At 46.0% G+C, this 18,972-nt stretch overlaps 1 protein-coding gene across 1 annotated transcript in view; it reads right to left on the bottom strand.

Moving 5' to 3' along the window:
- The window catches only part of Abca4 (ATP binding cassette subfamily A member 4), a 147,251-nt gene that overhangs the window by 71,613 nt on the left and 56,666 nt on the right, over window positions 1-18,972 (bottom strand). The window contains exons 7-11 of the mRNA XM_050149669.1: window positions 17,477-17,566; window positions 14,197-14,437; window positions 12,725-12,864; window positions 11,791-11,907; window positions 10,967-11,164 (exon numbers count right to left, since the gene is read on the bottom strand). Of these exons, the coding sequence (XP_050005626.1) occupies window positions 10,967-11,164; window positions 11,791-11,907; window positions 12,725-12,864; window positions 14,197-14,437; window positions 17,477-17,566 (786 nt within the window). The remainder of the gene's footprint in view (window positions 1-10,966; window positions 11,165-11,790; window positions 11,908-12,724; window positions 12,865-14,196; window positions 14,438-17,476; window positions 17,567-18,972) is intronic.

Raw genomic sequence — 18,972 nt, 5'->3', positions numbered from 1 at the left:
GAATCCTGTGATGACGTGGGCTCCATCCTGGCTGTTTTATCAGGCAGCTGATTCATGGTCATGTTTCCTGTCATGTTTTCCTAGATGGGGACCTTGGTACTCTGGAGTACACAAAATTTAGCAGGTTCTCCAATGCTCGCTTCTATTCCAAGACATCTGACCCATTTTCTTCCTCATCATCACTTTGGGAGGGGGCACAGTGGAGTGTGGGGGTCAGACTCTGACATTCTCTCTTCTGTTTCCTACCTGTGGCTTCTGATGTTCTTGCTGGAAATTGAGCTGTGCCCAATCTCAGAGGTTTGTTCTAAGGGCTCATAAACACATGAGACACTGTTTGTAAAGGCCTCAGTCGGTGCCTCTCTGAAAGACTAGAAAGCCAGGGGTGTAGCTCAATGGTAGAATGTCTACCTAGCACGTACAAGGTCCTGGGTATATTTTCCAACATTGCAAAAACATAACAAAAAAAAAAACATCAACTACAAATACTGATGGTTTACTTCATGCCCCAAACTGGTCTAAGGGGCATGTGTATATAATATATATATATATATATATATACTCATTTTTGTATATATGTTCATCTTCACACCACATGAAGGTTTGTTACAGTGGTCCTTCCAAGCCCAGTTACAAGATTCACTGAAACAAACTTCCTCCGGGCAGAATCCATTTTCAGCCTCTACAGCACACGGCGTTGTCCCATGACTAGAGAAGCCCTTATAAATACCGTTTTACTGTTGCTTTTGTAAAATATCTCGGACATCAATAATCAAACGACTTTCAAGTTCCCGCCAGGTTAGTCTTCATTAATGACAGTTGTTGCTCATCAGGGGAGAAAGAAGCACAGTCATTTGCTTCCTTCAAAGAGTCTCTTTGAGGACACAAACCGTCCTGAGTTGATCCATAGTTCTCCACCTGGCCAGGACAATGCTATGGACAGAAGCCAAAGCCGCCTGGGCCCTGGGAGCTGGAGAGATGGTGAGTTTTAATTACTGTCTATTAGCTGTTCACCGGCCGGTAGTTCAGATGACGCAGCATAGAGGAAGGTCTTATAAAACCAAACATGAATATCAAGTACCCCTCACCTCAACTTTCTTACTGAGGGGAAGAAGGAGAAACTGCTTCAAATGTGAGCCAAAGGTCCCCCAAGGGACCCTCTGAGGTGTGGTTCACAGTGTAGCTTTGTCTTCTCATGGGGAGGCCGTTTACCGCACAACAAGTGACCTCCTTCCCCCTGATACTTTCACTAATCCAGGAGTTAAAATCCTGGCTGACGGGCATGTATATTGGAGCACGTATGTGTGTAAGAGGCAGAGCTAAAGACAGAATCCCCTGTCGAGGGCCTGGGTTGGATGTATTTAGCCTATTGTGACAAGCCTGTCAGTTACAACATACTGGGTTCTAAGGAGGTCACGGAGCCTATTTTTAAATGCTATCTTGTTCTACGATTCTGTGCCATCCTGGGGGTTAGGGAAGAATGTAGGCCAACAAGATTGTCAAGTGTAAAATGCTGAACTGTAAACCCAGCACAGCTATTGGGAAAGAATAAAGCCAGCGTCTTAAGCCCTCAGAGGTCAGTTTCCAAGCAAATGTCACAGCAGGAGTTCAGAATCTCAGGAAGAACCACAACGCTCTCTGACAGCCAAGAAAGCAGCTACAAGCCTACAAAGGCGTCTCAGAGTCCTTCCTGTGTCTTGTGTGTGTGTGTGTGTGTGTGTGTGTGTGTGTGTGTGTGTGGTCGCTGCCAGTGTCTGTCTCCCCACCCCCACCCCATCTTCCTGAATAGCCAAGCCACCACATGAAGTTCATACAGGCCCTCGGTTCCTTCCCCGCTGTCTCCCCAGCTCTGGAAACAGCCCACCCTGGCCGAAGGGAGAGCTGCTGGAACCCTCTCCCGCACAGGCAGCTGTGCCCCAACCCTGGGCAGGAGACACTCAGACGCTGACACAGCTACACAAAACACCTCGGAGGAGACGCTGCCGGGCCAGCAGGCTCCCTTCTTCAGCTGTGACCGCTCCAGCTCATACACATTAAGTCATAGATTCGCGGGATCATCTATTACGTGGTAAACCGTGGCTAGAGGAGGCACTAGGGAAACATTCTTCTTTCCATTTGAACTCAATATCAAAGGGCTCTGGCGCCCTGTGCTGACAGCTATGCACTAATAGACAGAGTTTTGACCACGAAACCCCAAAGGCATCCAGGTCAGGTCTTGGGAGATAAGGGAGGCGTTGAGAATTTCTAATCCTGCCTCCCATCTTTTCAAAAACAGCCGATAAATGCTAGAGGAGGCCTCCTGTGATCCCGATGGTATTCATGCCGACACCTGGGCTTCTTTTTTTTTTTTTTTTTAAAGCCAAACAAAACACTAGGGGATGTGGGCAAACATCCCAGAATTAATTTCCTGGCAGATGTAAACTGCAACCTTCAAGATTTATTTCCAGCTCCATGGAAAAGCCAGGGCATAGAACCGCTTTGGGCTGTTTGGGTTGTTTGGGGTGGTGAATTAGAGGCAGGGTGTTGTAATAAATAGTATTGTGTGCACCGGCACTGTGAACAGACTTCTGACACCTTCACTCCCAAAGAGCGAGAAAACGCACAGTGTCTGGGTGATGAAGAAGTGGGAAATGCATGTCAGTAAAGAATAAAGGTACGGGGCTGGAGAGATGGCTCAGCGGTTAAGAGCACTGAGTGCTCTTCCAGGGGACCTGGGTTCAGTTCCCAGCACCCACATGGCAGCTCACAACTGTCTGAAAATGCAGTTCCACGAGATCTGACACCTTCACACCAATGCACATAAAATAAAAAGTTAAATAAATTATTAAAAAAATTAAAAAAAACTTAAAGAAAAAGAATAGAGGTGTTTCTAAAATAAATAAATAATAAACGCAGTATTGAAACAAATAAAAAGGCCAAGTTGGAACAAAGACTCATAAGAGGTCAACGTTTTCTAGTCGGCTAGTTCCAGTGAAAGTTACCGTTATGTGGCTAACAACCTGGGGCACTTGACTCCCCCAGTGTCCTGTTCCATTGTTTCAACAACATCTGGAGGTGAGGGCTACTGTACTGGATAATAACAGGGCTGTGTATCAACCAGTAAGACCCCTCTATGTCACAGGCCCTCGGATCAGCCTCACCAGTAGCTGTCACCCAGACAGCCTGGGTTAGCCTCATTTTTCAGATAGAGGTTTAGCTCTGCTGTCCCAAGTAGCAGAGTCCATACAGAGATGCTGAAGAGCGTCTTGCTGCCCACAGTGTGAAGCTTTCACCACCCTTGCTGGCTGACTCCAGACACACCGGTTCTGTTACAGCCACCCTCTGTCCAGTAGGTCCTTACCTCTGTGACTCATTTAAACTTTGCTCTCTGCCCTAAATTGTCTTTCTGATTTTCTGAACCAGTGGATCTTAAGACTCAACACAAGCATTAATTTCTGCTGAGATTTAGCCTTTTTTGGTATCTGCTTGATGTCACTACAGATCTACTCAGGAAAGCTTAGAACACAAAAGAAAAACGTGTTCAAGTTTTAGCCCTTGATGTGGTCAGGTCAACGAAGGCAGGGAGAGGGCTTGGACAAGCTGTGATCGGGCTCCCATGGAGGGAATACAGTGTGAAGAAAAAGGCTTGGAACTGCTGGGTTCTGACGTGTAGATGTGGGCATGACCAGCCAGTGGAGCAGAGCGAGTGTGAGAAGGAGACACTGTCCATGCTGGGAGGTCTGGGGCTGTCTCCTAGGACGTGAAAGAACTGTGGAGGCCGCTTACCTTCTCGGGGATGAGAAATTCTGGAGGAGCGGTGAGCCTTATATCAGTGTGGGCTTGGGATTTAGAACTATCTCATTGGAGAGGATGTGGGAACTGAACAGAAGCAGCAAGAACCTGAAAGCCTAGTGAGGGGCTAGGAGAGACAGAGCAGGCCTCTGGAAGCAGTTACGAATGAGAAAGAAGAAAGCGAGAGGGTGGAAGGACTGGCAGAACTCGGATGACTTGGAAATTCGATTTTGTATCTGTAGAGGGTGAGGTTATGGGGAATCAAGGGTTAGCAGTAACTAATTGATATCTCAAGCTCAGTTCATGCAGACATACACAAAAGAATGAACTCCAACCTTTATGAGTTCTCATTTTCATCTGGTTATTTTTAAGCAAAAAAAAAAAAAAAAAAAAAAAGACCAACTCATTATCATTATCTCGAGTACTATAAAGCGATTACTTCCTTTATTGGGCTCAGTATGTAATGAAGCAGACGACACTTGCAGAGCCTCTGCAATCACCTTGCACATCACAGGGAAAAGAGCTTTCTCACTGGAGACAGTACAGACCTGTGTTAGATTCTAGAGTCCAAGCCTGGAGGAGAGACTTCAATCCCAGCACTCCAGAGACAGAGGCAAGGGGATCTCTGCAAGTCTGAGGCCAGTCTGGTCTACAGAATGAGTTCCAGGACAGCCAGGGCTACCCAGAGAAACCCTGTCTCAAAAAATAAATAAAATAAGATAAATAAAAATAAAGAACAAATTCTGAAGCCCACTTATCTTCTGTGCCCCACTGGGAAGTCGAGCCTCTTAGACTCTTTGCTTTAAAGTTTACACAATGATGACCATTATGGCCAGCAGGCAGATGGGACAGAGTGCAGCAAGGGATGGCAAGTGAAAGTGTCCAACACAGCAACGCTGGCTCCCCAAGGCAACAGAATCCATCACCCATGTCCCCAGCCTACCTTCCACCTGTTTTCTCTGGCTGAGTTCTAGATTTCTGAGAGCTCAAAGAGGCATAAAATACAGCGATTGCCTGTAAGTTGCTTAGGATCTAGTTCACAGCCCTTGAAATAATAATTGCTCTTGTGGTGTAGACTTCTGTACTCAATCCAACTCTTCTAACGATACCGCCTAAGTATCTGGGGTCCTTGCGTGAACAGAAGAGAGCAACACGGGTAACCAGCCAATAGCTCCACAGCTAACTCCACGACACATTACACAATCCAACCTCATCTTTCCTTCTTATTTCCTCCCTATGTGAGCCTGAAAAATACATTTCCTGAGAACATTATGGTTGGATGGCGGTGGCACATAGCCAGAAGTACTAAACATACCAAAGAAAAGTGGTTTAAGAAAACGGACACTGATAACTCAAGAAAATAACCGCCACCTAGTTCATATAGCGTTATGTCCACACACTAGCTGAGCTGATAGCCAAGGAAAGGCAGTTAAGGAATGTGTGTTTTCTCAAGACTTAGCAAAAGGTAGCTGTTACTGGTGAAAGTATAATTTTATGCTCTGATTAGCGGTATTTTCATATTAACGTTTGGCTGAATTCAGCTTCCTGATATGAAACTCGAGGCCTGAAATTCAAATGTGCTAAGCGATTCAAATCCAGTGTGAACTGTAAATAGTGTCTGATTTATCCCAGGCCAAACCTTTGGCTGCCCAAAAATTTGAAGAGGAGAGGAATCTATGTTTATTTCAACTAGAAGGTAAAGAGAGGGATAATTAGCTAACTTTTATAACTGTCTTTTTCTACAGAAAACGTGTATAGAGACAAATATAGGTTATGAATAAAATGTATGTGCATAAGAATTTAAGATATTTACTTAAATGTGGGCCAGCAAGATGGTTCAGAAGGTAAAGTCACTGGATATCAAATCTGAAAACCTGCATTCAAGCCAATGAGCCCACGTGGCAGGAGAGAAATCACTCTACAAGTTGTCTTCTGGCTTCCAGACTTGTCATGGCACACCCTACACTGCCCTCTACCACACACACAAAGTAAGTAAACAAACACCTCCCCCCACACATACACACATAAGTGTTTACCTATGAAGTCCTGGCTCACCTTCAGGTTCCCTAGATTTAGAGAAGCAGATGGTGAGACGATGTCTGGGGCTAACCTTTCCACATGTGGGAGAGGTGGAGGTTCTCAAATGTCACTAGCATCCCTGTCCCAAGACCATGGTTCTAACCGAGAGGCCTGTCTCACTTTTACCCTGATTTCTCAGGAACAGCAGAAAGGCAGACCTTAGCTATATGGTGAGGGACACTACAAAGAAAGCTGTATCTGACAGATAGTCTGAGGATAAGAAAGGCTCTCAGCCTCTGAGTCACTGTCTGCTGAAGTCCGGCACCCCAGAGCTATCCTCCTAGCCTTTGGGATTAGACTCTAAGCCAGTTCACTAAGGCTAACCCAGAGTTCAGCATGACATGCCTTGACTAATGTTCAAGCAGTCTCTGAGTGTGAGAAGAGGTGCACTCTTGACTTGGCACATGGTTCAGGGCAGCAGCTGCCACGTGTGCATGTTCTCGAGTGAGCCCAGAGTGGCCATGTCATCCCCACCTTCTAGATGAAAAGTACCCCTGTCTAGCATTTACACGTAGGTCTGGCGAATGCGTTAAGCGCTCTGTGCCTCAATGCTTGTCTCTCATTCTGTCCTTGTATTGTAACTTAGAATTGTACAGATTTTGTACAGAAATCAAGCCATAGATGGTCACATCTCTCAGAATGACTAATAAGAAGCAGAGGTTGTAGCCCTTGTGGTGCAGGTGGGATGGTCCCATACACGGCTGGTTAACCTGGACCCACAAGGAAATACAGGAGAATGGACACCCTTCAGGTTGTCCTAGTGCCTAGGGCCGGAAAGAAGAAATTTAGCCCTTCTAGTTAATCCCAGCACTCAGGAGGCAGAGGCAGATGGATCTCTGTGAGTTCGAGGCCAGCCTTGTCTACAAGAACTAGTTCCAGGACAGACTCCAAGGCTACAGCGAAACCCTGTTTCGAAAAACAAAACAAAAGCAGAAGAAGGAGGAGGAAGAAGAAGAGGAAGAAGATGAAGAGGAGGAGAAGGAGGAGGAGGAGAAAGAGGAGAAGGAAGAGGAGGAAGAAGAGGAAAAGGGGAGGAGGAGGAGGAAGAAGAAGAAAATCTACTTAATCATTCTCACTTTCATTGTGAGGAATTGTTCTTAGAGCTTCTGTTGTTTTCCAGTCTCAAAACTAAGTGTCCAATTGTTATGGGTAGCAGAATTCATTTGCCTAATTTTCCTTAAGTGTTTTGTTTGGTTTCTGTTTTTTAGAGTAGACATAGACGTGGGCACCTAGATTGGCTCATGAGGAACTTTTCCAGTCTCCCCATTATTGGAAAGGAGGTACCAAGCTGGCCTTCTTAAGTAAGGCAGAGGTGGTAACACACTCACTGGCTTCCTTGACCAAGAGAAACCTTTAGAACCACCAGAGAGGGGTTCCATGGCAAATGCACTACTCAGACATTCTGGAGTGGGGTGGGGGAATTTTTCAAGGCTCCTGTAGATGGGCCAAGACACAAGAGCAGAAGCAGAAAACTCAGGATGGCCTATAGGGGCTCTGCCCTTCACTGCCTGTCTTCCCCTACTGAACCTCCTCCTTCCTGTCCCCGAACTGCTTGTTTCCCCCATTCCCAGGAGCGAGATGATAAGAAACTGAGTCATCACTGCTGCTGGTATTCAAAGCCTCATGGGGCTCCCCATGGGGTGGCCACTGACCCTTGGACACAGTGGTCTGCTCTTCAAAGCCCTGGGGAAGTCCCAGTGTCTGAGGAGCTAGCTATATGGTCAGTAACTTCCTGAGCTTGACAGGGGCACCAGTTGGAGGTTTGCTTTGACTTAGACCAGGTTTATTTGTGTTTTGATTAACATTTAATATTGATTAATGCTTCTTATATGATAGCGGGTTGCACAAAATGGTTCATTTAATTCTCAGAACAAGCCAAATATTAGGTAAATGCTCCTCAAATCCACACTTCACAGATGGAGACAGAGGAACAAGCAGTAGAGAATTGAGTCTAGGAAAATCTCAGCCTGTAGGCTTAATTCTTTATTTTGTTTTGTTTTGTTTTTGTTCTGCTTTGTTTCATTTTGTTTTGAGGTAGGGTTTCTCTGTGTAGTTTTGGAGCTTATCCTGGGACTTGTTTTGTAGACCAGGCTGGCCTCGAACTCACAGACATCCACCTGCCTCTGCCTCCTGAGTTCTGGAATTAAAGGCGTGCACCACCACCACCGGCTTTAATTCTTAACTGTATAAGAGACTAATACCCATTAAGCATCTATTGCTACTATGTTAAACACAAGACACTTAGGAAAAATAATTCCTTTAGGGCTGGGGATATAGCTCAGTTGGTAGAGTGAAGAAGGAAGGGAGCAAGGGAAGAAGAAAGGAAGGAAGTTTTCATATCATGATACATTATGATACAAATGTCAAGTCAAACAAAGACAAGAGTTAGTCTTCATACACCTCACAAAAACATCGTGAGAACCACTATTAGAAAAAAAAAAATACCCCTGTGTCCTGTCCACACACGCCCATGCACAGGCCCTATACGTAGTAAGATTAAGACAGCAGTTGGGTGGGGGTGGGCCTAGCCAGAGCATGAGATCAGTTGGGAGCTGTACGTGAGAGCAGCAAGCCTCTTCGGCCTAGTCTAATAGATCTGTAACTAAGCATGGGACACCAGGGCTCTTCTTTGGAAATTCTGAGTCAGCTGGTCTGGGTTGATCCTCAGAATGGTTTCTAAAAAGCACTTGAGGTCATTGTTGTCTCCTGGTAAGACAGGAATTGCTTCAGCTCTGGTCCTGCCGCCACCAAGTTTGTACTTCCGGCGAAGCTACATTGGAGCGTGGGTAGGGATGTCAATGTCTAGGATTCAGGAGAAGGAGCTTCATATACTCTAGAGAAATGCTGGGGGCTCTAGGGCAGCAGGGATCCTCAAGAACACATACAGCCAGGCCGCTTCTCGCTAGTGAGTTATTATGATTCGCTATCTGGGATGGGAGAGCTCTCTCCTGTGGACCTCAGATTAACCTCCCTTCCTATTTCTAGGAGCACCTTCAAACTTTGTTGTTGTTGTTCTTTTGCTTTTTGAGATAAAGTTTCTCTGTGTAACAGCCCTAGTGTTCCAGGAACTGATTCTAGACCAGGCTGGCCACGAATTCAATGAGATCTGCCTGCCTCCGCCTCCTGAGTGCTGAGATTAAAGGCAGGTGCCCAGCGACCTTAAACCTTCCAATGGCCCTAGATTTTTGAAGGTTGAGGCCCAGCCCATTGGGTGTGATTGACCTTTAGAGGCAAAAGTCCCTGGGGCTGAGGTTGAGAATCTGAAGATAACTAAGATGTGCCCATGGAAGCCAGATAGCTGTTCAAGCCGGAAATGGAAACACAGTACTTAAACAAGAGCCTGAGGTGTATGAAGAGAGGGCAGCAGACCACGGGAGGGTGAACTTTCCAAGCTTACGTGAAAGTAGAGGGAATCCTTGAGGGTCAAGCATCAAGGAACGGATGACTAGGTCTGGGGAGTTGCATCTCCATGGTAGAACCTGCCTGGCAAGCATGAGGCCCTGGGTTCTATCCCCAGAACCACAAAGAAAACAAACAGAGAATTAACAGGTAAATGGTGGCAAAATGAAAAGCCACTTCAGGCTTCAGCAGATACACATTTCTCCTTTTGAGAAAAATTTCCCTCACTTCATAGGAATGAATCTTGCTTAGATTGTAAAGTCCCCCATGGCGGTGGTGTGTGTTCCAGGCCTCCCGGTTAGAATCACTCCTTTCCTGAGGCACTAAGGCCCCCAAAGCCTGGTGGAGCAAGGGTCCTTTGAGGGGTATTGTTTATGCTGTGAGAAAGGCGTTCGTACCCTCCTTCCGTGAAATCTGTGGTGGAAGGATGATCAGTGAGGGCTGCCAGCAGCTGGGGCACTACCAACGGAGAGCAACAGGCCGGATGCTTTCTGGTTGAGTCACTGAGACTCGAAGCATTTGAGTGATGCAAACAGATGTGTGCTTGGAATGTGAGGCCGGTGTCTGTGTGGAGGAATGCCCGGATTAGCAGAGACTGAACCCTGGAATCCAGGGAGAAAGCTGCTCAGACAGGCTGGTACAAGACCTCTGGCCCTCACAGAGCCCGGCGAGCGAGAAAAGGCAGACTTGAGGGATTATTGAGGAGTTGGAAAAGAGAGACACTTTGACTGGGTGGGGCAGGGGGGAGAAGGAGGTCATCAGGGCTGGCTTTGAATTCGGGCACACCCATGTTTGGACTCTGCTTGGTACTCCTAATGGCCGGGATCTTATTCAACTTCTTTAAGCCTTGGCCTCTGCGTCTACATACAGACAGTGATAACACTGTATACTTCATGGCATTGCTGGAGGATGAGATAAGGCAGGGAGAGACAAAAACATGCAGCCCAGACATGGGCACCAAGTAACAGTGTAGAATCACTCTTTCACTGAGAGCAGAGAAGAAAGAGAAGTTAAAGATAACCCCGATGTTCTCAGCTTGAGAATCTGAGCAAAGGATATATGGGATTAATTGGTTTAAGAAGTGCAGGGGTTGGGGACTGGAGAGATGGCTCAATGGTTAAGAGCACTGATTGCTCTTCCAATGAACCTGGATTCAATTCCCAGCACCCACATGGCAGCTCACAACTGTCTGAAGCTCCAGTTCCAGGGGATCTGACACCTTCACACCAATGACCATAAAATAAAGTTAAATAAACCATAAAAATATTTAAAAAAAAAAAGTGAAGGGGTTTATTAGGAAAACAGGGTGTAAGTTTGTTTTGAGACTCGTTGAGTCTTATAGGCCCTTAAGACTTTGGGGGAGATGTGCCTGGCAATACCTGAGGCTCACACTCAAGGTTTGGGGGACACTAGCCAATAGAAGGTCATAGGAACAATGGCAGGTAGGAGAAAGTTGAGGATGGGTGTGCCCTGGAAGGGAGGAGGAAAGAACCAGAGGAGTTATGAAGCTAGTGAGATGTGAGGAAATCTTCATCAGGTATAGAGGAGCTCCCCCAGATAAGAGGACCTGTTAGACCACCATGGTACTCTTACTTTTTTCATGGGAAAGATGAAAGACCAAAGCCAACACCAGCTGAGTGGCTGACAGATCTCTAGCCTTACCCATGAGATTATCGTTAAGAGGCTCACTGTGGCCCTCAAGTGGATTGATGCCACTTACCTCCAGGTATTGGTTAGCCAGGTGTAAGACTCGATCTGTGACGTTAAATACATCCCTCCAGTCAAAGTCGGGCATGTCCTCAGCTTGGGTCTCTCTGGCACCAGTAGGGAAGAAGTTTAATATGGCTTCAGTGGTAATACCTTCTTCTCCAAACTGCTGATTTATAAAGTCTTTCACTGCTGGGTGTTCCAGGGTATCCTTGGGAAGAAGAACCATAATCACAGAAATGAAGAATTCCATAGGCTCTTTGGTCTTATTCTTAGAGCATTTCCGATTTTTCATGATTAATGACGGAGAAAATAGGCTCACTGAACAAGCTGATAGGGTTTCCTCCCACGACAAGGTATATGTACTTCTGCCTCTTTGAGGAGAGACAAGATGGAGGGTGGGAGGGGTATTCCTGAGCATGTAAAATGATATGGAAGATTTTCTTTTTATGGCTCTCCGTTTCGTTCCCATTTTAATTTCCCTGCTATTGCGAACTCTTGCCTCTTGGCTTTACAACGTTGCGAATGAGGCCATATAGACATATGTGACCGTCTTGGTAGTATAGAGCTGGCCTCTTCAGAAGACATGCTTTTGAACCTGAGACCTTCAAGTGAATTCATGGGAAAGATAGTGATCTTGTGATAACTTTTAAATCCCCCTCCCCCTAGAGATTAGGACACAGATTTCCCACCCAATGCCAGTGACTCCACTTGGTGACAGTTTACAGACTGGTGCTTTGGGTTCTGTTTGTTATGGCGTGATCTGGCTCCAGTAGTGATGAACTGTCTCTATGGCCCCGCTTTTTCTAATCCATCCTTTATTGTGAGCATCCTTACTCTGATCATGGTCATTTGCGTGCTCTTATCAAAGAAGTACCAGATCTGGGGCCCCACTTCTTCCCAGGCTTTGACCAGCTTCTTAACTCGGTCCAGTTCTTCAAAGGTTGAGTTGGCCTAAAAATAGACACACAGAGAAAAGAAAAAGAAAAAGTAACCTTTAGTTCTATCTTCTGCCTTTGCTATAAACATTTAATGGTTGGGCAAGGTTCCTCCTCCTCCTCTTCTTTTTAGCTTATTGTATTTTTATTTTAAGTATATGGGTGTTTTGTCTGCATGTATGTCTGTGTACCACATGCATGCCGTGTACCCATGGAAGCCAGAAGGGAGGATCAGATCCCTGGGAAATGAAGTTAGAGACAGCTGTGAGCTGTCATGTGGATGCTGAGGACCAAACCCTGATCCTCTGGAAGAGTTCTCTTAATAGCCGAGCCATTTTCCCAGCCCACAAGATTCTTCTTGGAAGTGCCTTTTCCCCCGCAAGAACATTGACGTTCTCTGACTCCGGGATTGACAGAATCTGATTATCTCAGAGGTACATGTAACGTTGATGTTATTGTTTCCAAGTCTCAGGAAGCTATAGCTGGGATTCTCGTGAGCAAATATTCATCCTCCCCATCTTTGCCTGTTCTGGGAAGCCAGGGATCAGAGAATGGTGAACATTTCCATTAGGGATGTAAGTCACAGAGTGAGAAAGAAGCTCCATTGCAGGCTGCTTCGAAGAGGGTGGGGCCATGCAGGGGCACCAGAGGGAGGCATTCCTACCATGACTGTGCATGGGGGAGGAAACCTAGCAGGGGAGTCACTGGCAAGAGCATATTTAAACACACAGACAGACACACACACAGACACACACACAGACACACACAGACACACCACCACCACCACCACCAACCACCACTGTCTTAAGGGACCAGACCATCTGGGACCTCACATTCTTCAGGAGCCTTCGCACAGCAGGGGAATCTGGAGTAAAGAGGATTTTCCCCATCAGCAGTGGCTTTGCCGCCCTCCAGGCTATTTTGGTTAAAGGGTTTGACTCCAGGCTCCGGATCAAGGCATTACAAAAGGATGCTGTCAAGAGAGAAGGGACACATTTTTCAAAACTCCCCATTGCTCATAGCTAAACATAGTCATTAGTACATCAAATCACATGTTTAACTCTCATTCAGTCCCACACTGGAGGGTTTGAGAAATAATTTAAATTGTTAGGCTGGACCCCCCCACCCCAATAACAAGCTCATCATTAGTGACAGAAGGCCACAGTGCTCCCTGATAATTGCACCCACAGTGCCCCCTGATAATAGCCTCCACAGTTCCACAAACGATGGGGTCTGCCTTGTGGTTTATTTGCTTAAAAGAAAGAGTTGAGAAGCCTGCTTGTGATTTTTGCAAGGGACCAAAGGGAGTGAAAGCCCCCATAAGCCTCCCCACACTGGAATCTCAGTTTCAGTCTCAACTAATTCCAAGTCTCTTAACTGCTTCTCTTCTCTGCTGTGTGTAGCTGTCTCAGGGCCCAACTCCTTTTGCTGTGTCTCTTGCTGTCGTTTTGTGATTTCAGAGCCCACCCTACCCCAAAATAGTGAAAGTGAAGCAGATGACCTGCCGGGGGGCTTGCCAGCCCTGTTGACTTGCAGGGGCTGGGTGGGGGGTGGGAGGTAAAAGGTGGGGGGTGTTGCCAGCCCTGTTGACTTGCCAGGACCCTATTGCCTTGAGCTTTGTTGTAACCAACTCTGGTGGCCTCCACATCTATTGTTCTTCTCTTCCTCTAGAACTTAACCCCAGTTCCGTTACTCAGTGGGAAACGTCCAAGTGGGCTTGGGTGCTTTCCATGGCTCCACGCTCCTCTACTAGGGGAAAGAGAAGTTCTGGAAGAAATCCCCTTGCCCGAGGCCACTTAACAGGAGCAAGGAGAATCAACCCCAGGACTGCTAACCCACCCATCACTTTTCATATTAGTGCTTGTAGGTATGCGTGTGTGCAGGTGTGCGTGCATGTGTAAGGATATGTATGGAGGTCTAGGGTAGCCTAAGGTGTGCCATCCACCTTGTTGTATCACTAGCTTGGAACTTGGTAAGTAGGCTAGGTCAGCTGGTCAGCAAAGCCCCAATGTTTTCTTGTCTCAGTCCTCTGGTGCTGTGATTACAAGTGGGCACCATCATGCCTGGCTCACTCTTCTTTCCTTCCTTCCTTCCTTCCTTCCTTCCTTCCTTCCTTCCTTCCTTCCTTCCTTCCTTCCTTTTTTTCTTTTTCTTTTTGGTGGATTCCAGGGATTGAACTTGGGTCTTGTGTTTGCATAGCAAGAACTTTAGTAACTGAGCTATCCTCCCAGCTTTCCCCCATCCCCAACCCACCATCTTAATCCACACCAGAGGCCAGTTTGCATACAGAACTCCGAAAACTTACTTGTTCTTTTGTCGTAAGAATAGGTGGGGTCTTTCCTTGTGGAATCAATTCCCAGGAAGGCTTTATAGTTATTGTCTTCATACCAGTTAAAGGAGAACACGCGAGAGCCTCCTCCTTCTGGGTAGCCACACAGGAGGTCAGACAGGATGCTCATCAGCTGGGTGAAGGTCTCAGGACCACTGTTCTGTAGGACAGGTCTGGTTACCCATAGCAAGTCTTGAACACTTGGCCGGTGAATAAACTAGGAAAAGGGAAAGACTTTGAATAATATTTTTTTTAAAAAAAAATTGTATTTTATTTCATGTACATTGGTAGGGGTTTTGTTTTAATTTTTATTTTATTTTATCCATTGGTGTTTTGCCTGCATGTTTGTCTGTGTGAAGGTATTAGATCCCCTGGAACTAGAGTTACAGAAAGTTGTGAGCTGCTACGCAGGTGATGGGAATTGAACCTGGGTCCTCTGAACGAACAGCCAGTGCTCTTGAATGCTGACCCTTCTCTGCAGCCCCGACTCTGAGTAATCTTAAAACAGACAGAACCAAAGCTTCCTCATGTGTGTGTTTGATTTCCACATTTAAAGGAAACATATATATTCTCAGCAATTCTTAATCTGCCTGCAGAAAACAAAATGTGTTGTCATTTATCTGGGGACAAACATGAACACAAAATATATTAATATGTCTGCTTTCCTTTGTTTGGGTTTCTTGGAATTGTGTCCTTGGGGAAAATGCAGAGACGATATCAGCATAAGTTAGTTGTTATCCCATCAAGATGGAAATGCTGGGGGAAAAAAACCCTGGAAAATAAAATAATAGAGAAACCTTTGTTTCTGGAAATGAAAGGCCATGGCAAATTCCTGTGACCAAAAGTTTAGAATTTGGTGTTCTATATTTGTAAATTTTTTTAAGATTTATTTTTCCTTGTGTGTATGTGTATGTCTGTGTCTGTGTCTGTATGTCGTGTGCATGCAGATGACCGCAGAGACTAGAAGGCCGTGTTGAGTCTCCTGGAGCTGGGGTCACAGATGACCGGGAACTACTGTGTGAAGCTCGTTTCAGCTACGTGGATGCTGGGAACTGATCTCGAGTCCTCTGCGAGAGCAGCCAGTGCTCTTGACCACTGAGCCACTTCTTCAACTCCTCAAAACATCTTACTAAGTTTATTTTATCACATGTGAGCTCTTCCATTCAACTGAACAGTGTGGCTTGTTCTCCCCGCATCTTCACCCTCCTGTCGTGTGCATGTGTGCTTGTGTATGTGTGTGTGAGAGAGTATGTTTTAAGATTCAAGCAAAGAGCTGGGTGTGGTGGTGCACGCCATTAATTCCAACACTTGGGAGCCAGCCTGTTCTAGGAATTGAGTTCCAGGACAGCCAGGGCCACGCAGAGAAAACGTGTCTCGGAAAACAAAAACAAAAACAAAGCAAACAAACAAAAGAGTCTTAAGCAAAGAACAGAAAATGTCTCCCTTATGGAAGAAAGTTCCAAATTCTGTGTCAACTAAGAGGGGCCTGGTGTCCCTTGCCCTTTCTACGGTGTCATCGTACCCACGGCTTCATCCTGAAAAGGTAGATCTGTGATGCTGAGGACTAGACGGAGAGACACGGGCAAAAGGTCCCAGTGACTTGGTCCCATGAGGCCACTTGGCTTTATTTTAGGGAAAATATAAAATAAAAACAATGCTGTGTTTATTCCCTAACCACACCTTACTATTCACGTTCTAAGGAACTTGGAAATAAAAAAAAAAAATAGGATCCAGCCAGGCGTGACGGAAAACATTCTCCCACTTCTGTCAGCGATGTCGACCCGTGCTCTCTCTCTCTTTGTACACATGCCAACACTTGCTTTCCGAAACTGATGAGCACCGTGTGGAATCCACACAGTGAGTCACGTTTATAATCACCGTCTATGCCTCAGTGAGAAAGTCAGAGCCTTAAACCGCTTCAGCAACCGCGGGTCTTATGACCAGAAGGGGTCATTATTGTTATTATGTCGCTCATTTAATCAAAGCACTCAGAAATGAAGGGCTGCGTTGGGGGTCAAGCGGTCTGATATCAGTTAATGTAAGCCGGGCCATCTGCTTTAACCTGGTTCACAAGCGCTCAGACCTCTTATCTAAACAGGCAGAAAATATTCCGGGAGGCCCACACAGAATTCAAAGTGTTGATCTGCTTCAGGAAGGTATTTACATTCTCTGTCGACTTCACCGCCGTCGTACGGACTTGAGTTCTTAAAATGCTGTGAGGAGAAATATGCCGGAGACTCCGCGCTGCAGCAGGTGGCCAGCAGGACCACGGGCCCTTCTCTCGCTCTGCCTGCCAAGCAGGGCTCCTGCTTTGCCCCGACTGAGCTTAATTTTATAAATACAGACTCCAAGCATGTTATTTTCCAAGTTGGCTGAGCCTATGGTGGCTGGGAAAAGCCCAGGGAAAATCACATTTTCCATTTCGCTTCACCTTCCATAAAAACTCATCGCACTTCAAGAGAGTTGGCTGTTTCGTGCTTCTCATCTTGGTTGGCTGTGTATTCAAAAGGGCTCGTGGCCGTGGCTGTCTGTTCTCTCCCTTTCTCCATTATCAACCAGCTCTTAAGTGGAGGAAGCAATTTCTGTATTTGAGAAGTCTTACATAAGCAGATGTTGATCCAATTGTGTAAATATTTCATAAGACAACAGAAAAAAGTCACCCTGCAGGGGTGAGGTGACTCCATGGAGGTAAAGCACTGAGAATTGTAACCGTTAGCACCATATACGCATTTGCTATTGTTGCAGGCCCTAGGAAGCCCTATAATGCATTTACCAGTCCACAACGAGCCATGCTACTGCAGACAAGCTGTTGGTTCCGGAGATCCTTAGGTCTTAATGTAGCATCACAAAGATGGTTGTTGTTGTTGTTATTATTATTATTGTCATTTTCTTTTTGCCTCCTACCTAGGAGCACAGATGGTTTGGAAGACGACAAGATGCCTTTAAGTTGCTAGACTGGAAGAATAAATGAGTTTCTCCTTAACAGGTGAGAGGTACGATTAAAGTCCTTGTATAAGTGTGATTGAAACGGTGTAAAGGCATGATAAGGGCTGGAGAGATGGCTCAGAGGTTAAGAGCACTGGCTGCTCTTCCAGAGGACTCAGGTTCAATTCCCAGCAACCACACGGTGGCTCACAGCAATCTATAATGAGATCTGGTGTGCTCTTCTGGCATACAGGCATACATAATAAATAAATAAATATTTTTTTAAAAAAGGCATAATAAAAACTATAGTTAATGACATCGGGCCGCTTACCTTCTGCAATCTTGGTGACACATCAGATAATACTCCTGCCCAAAGTCGCAAGTTGATACCTTGAGAACTACTGTCTAGGAGTGTGGGAAGCTGGAATCAACAGAAAAAAAATGTTTTTAATGTAGTTACAGCATTGAGGAAATGGCTTAGTCAGTCACACGAGCATGAGGACATGAGTCTGATCCCCAGCACCCACATAAAATCCTGGCTTGATGACACAGACTTGTAACCCCAGGGCTGGGGAGCTAGATACAGGGGAATCCTCGGGACTTGCTGCACAGCCAGTGCAGACAAATTCAGAGAGGCGTGTCTCCAAACACAAGACGAAGAGCAGCTGGGGAAGACATGTGATGTCAGCCTCCAGCTATACACGTATGTGCACACAGACACATCTATACGTACACACACACACACACACACATACACACGCTATCTGATTTTGTGCATACTGGTAAGCCATTTTTTCCCCCTCTCTAATTGTACTTCTGCAAGATTGTCTTCAGAAACAAAATTCTTTTATCCAAGCTCCTATTCCAAGTTTCCCTGCTGAGCTAGTCAATCACAAATAGTCTCCTGGAGACAGCAAATACACCAAAGTGACTCTGATTGCTGTTTTAATGACACCAAACAGGGCTCCCAGAGGAGGCAAACCAGCATAGCCGGTGGAGTGTGAAGACAGGCAGTGTGGAGGGCACACATCTGTTCACCTCCAGACTCTGCAGGCCCTGCCAGGTTTTCTTCACCACTTACGTCTGTCCCCTTTGTGACCTTTCTAGGCAGGTTGTCACCCTTCCTCTGTTCACAAATACTCTCTCATGGAAGATTCCACCAATTCCACCACTTTTCTTACAAAGCTAGTGCACACGAGTGAGAAGTTTCCCGGTCAAGTTCTCTAGCTGAGAGCCACATCTGGCTAGGGCTTGCCCGTGGGACAGCTCAGAACAGTTTCAGTATTTTCCACCTTGACTGGGGACACTAAAGTCCTCAGTTTCGTTGCTGGAGAGTCTTAGAGCCTGAAGCAAACCCCTCGATCACCAAGTTCAAGTCCTGGTTGACCTTATTCGCCAAGGCTTCAGAATGGAATTGACTCACGGACAGCCTGAACAGTCTTTCAGGACTGAGTTCTAAATGTTAAGACAATGGGTTTCAAGTTCAAGGGAGCACCTTGAGCGGCCTAGAGAGAGGCCCCAAAAAAGCTTGAATTGCATCCTCCTTCAGGTATGTGTACATCACCAGCCAAGAGCCTCAGCGCATTCATTTTGTAGGGTGGGTCTCCTGAATGATGGTTGGACTGGTCTGGCTTGCATCAAGAGTTGAGAAGCAGGTAGTTAAACGTGAACCATTGAGTTCTTATCTCTGCCCTGTATCCTTGCCTTTCTTCCCACGGGAGGCAGGCTTTTTCTGCTCTGCTCTGACCACTGGGATGAGACACCCATCTTGCTGGGACTTCTTTTCAAATTGCTTATAAATAGTTTTGATGGTAACAGATGCTGGGC

Source organism: Alexandromys fortis, unplaced genomic scaffold (genome assembly GCF_014885135.2).
Source record: "Alexandromys fortis isolate MF-2015 unplaced genomic scaffold, M_Fortis_MF-2015_v1.1 scaffold_19, whole genome shotgun sequence".
Taxonomy (NCBI): domain Eukaryota; kingdom Metazoa; phylum Chordata; class Mammalia; order Rodentia; family Cricetidae; genus Alexandromys; species Alexandromys fortis.
Note: the sequence above shows the minus strand (reverse complement) of the source record. Positions and strands in the feature narration are given on the sequence as shown.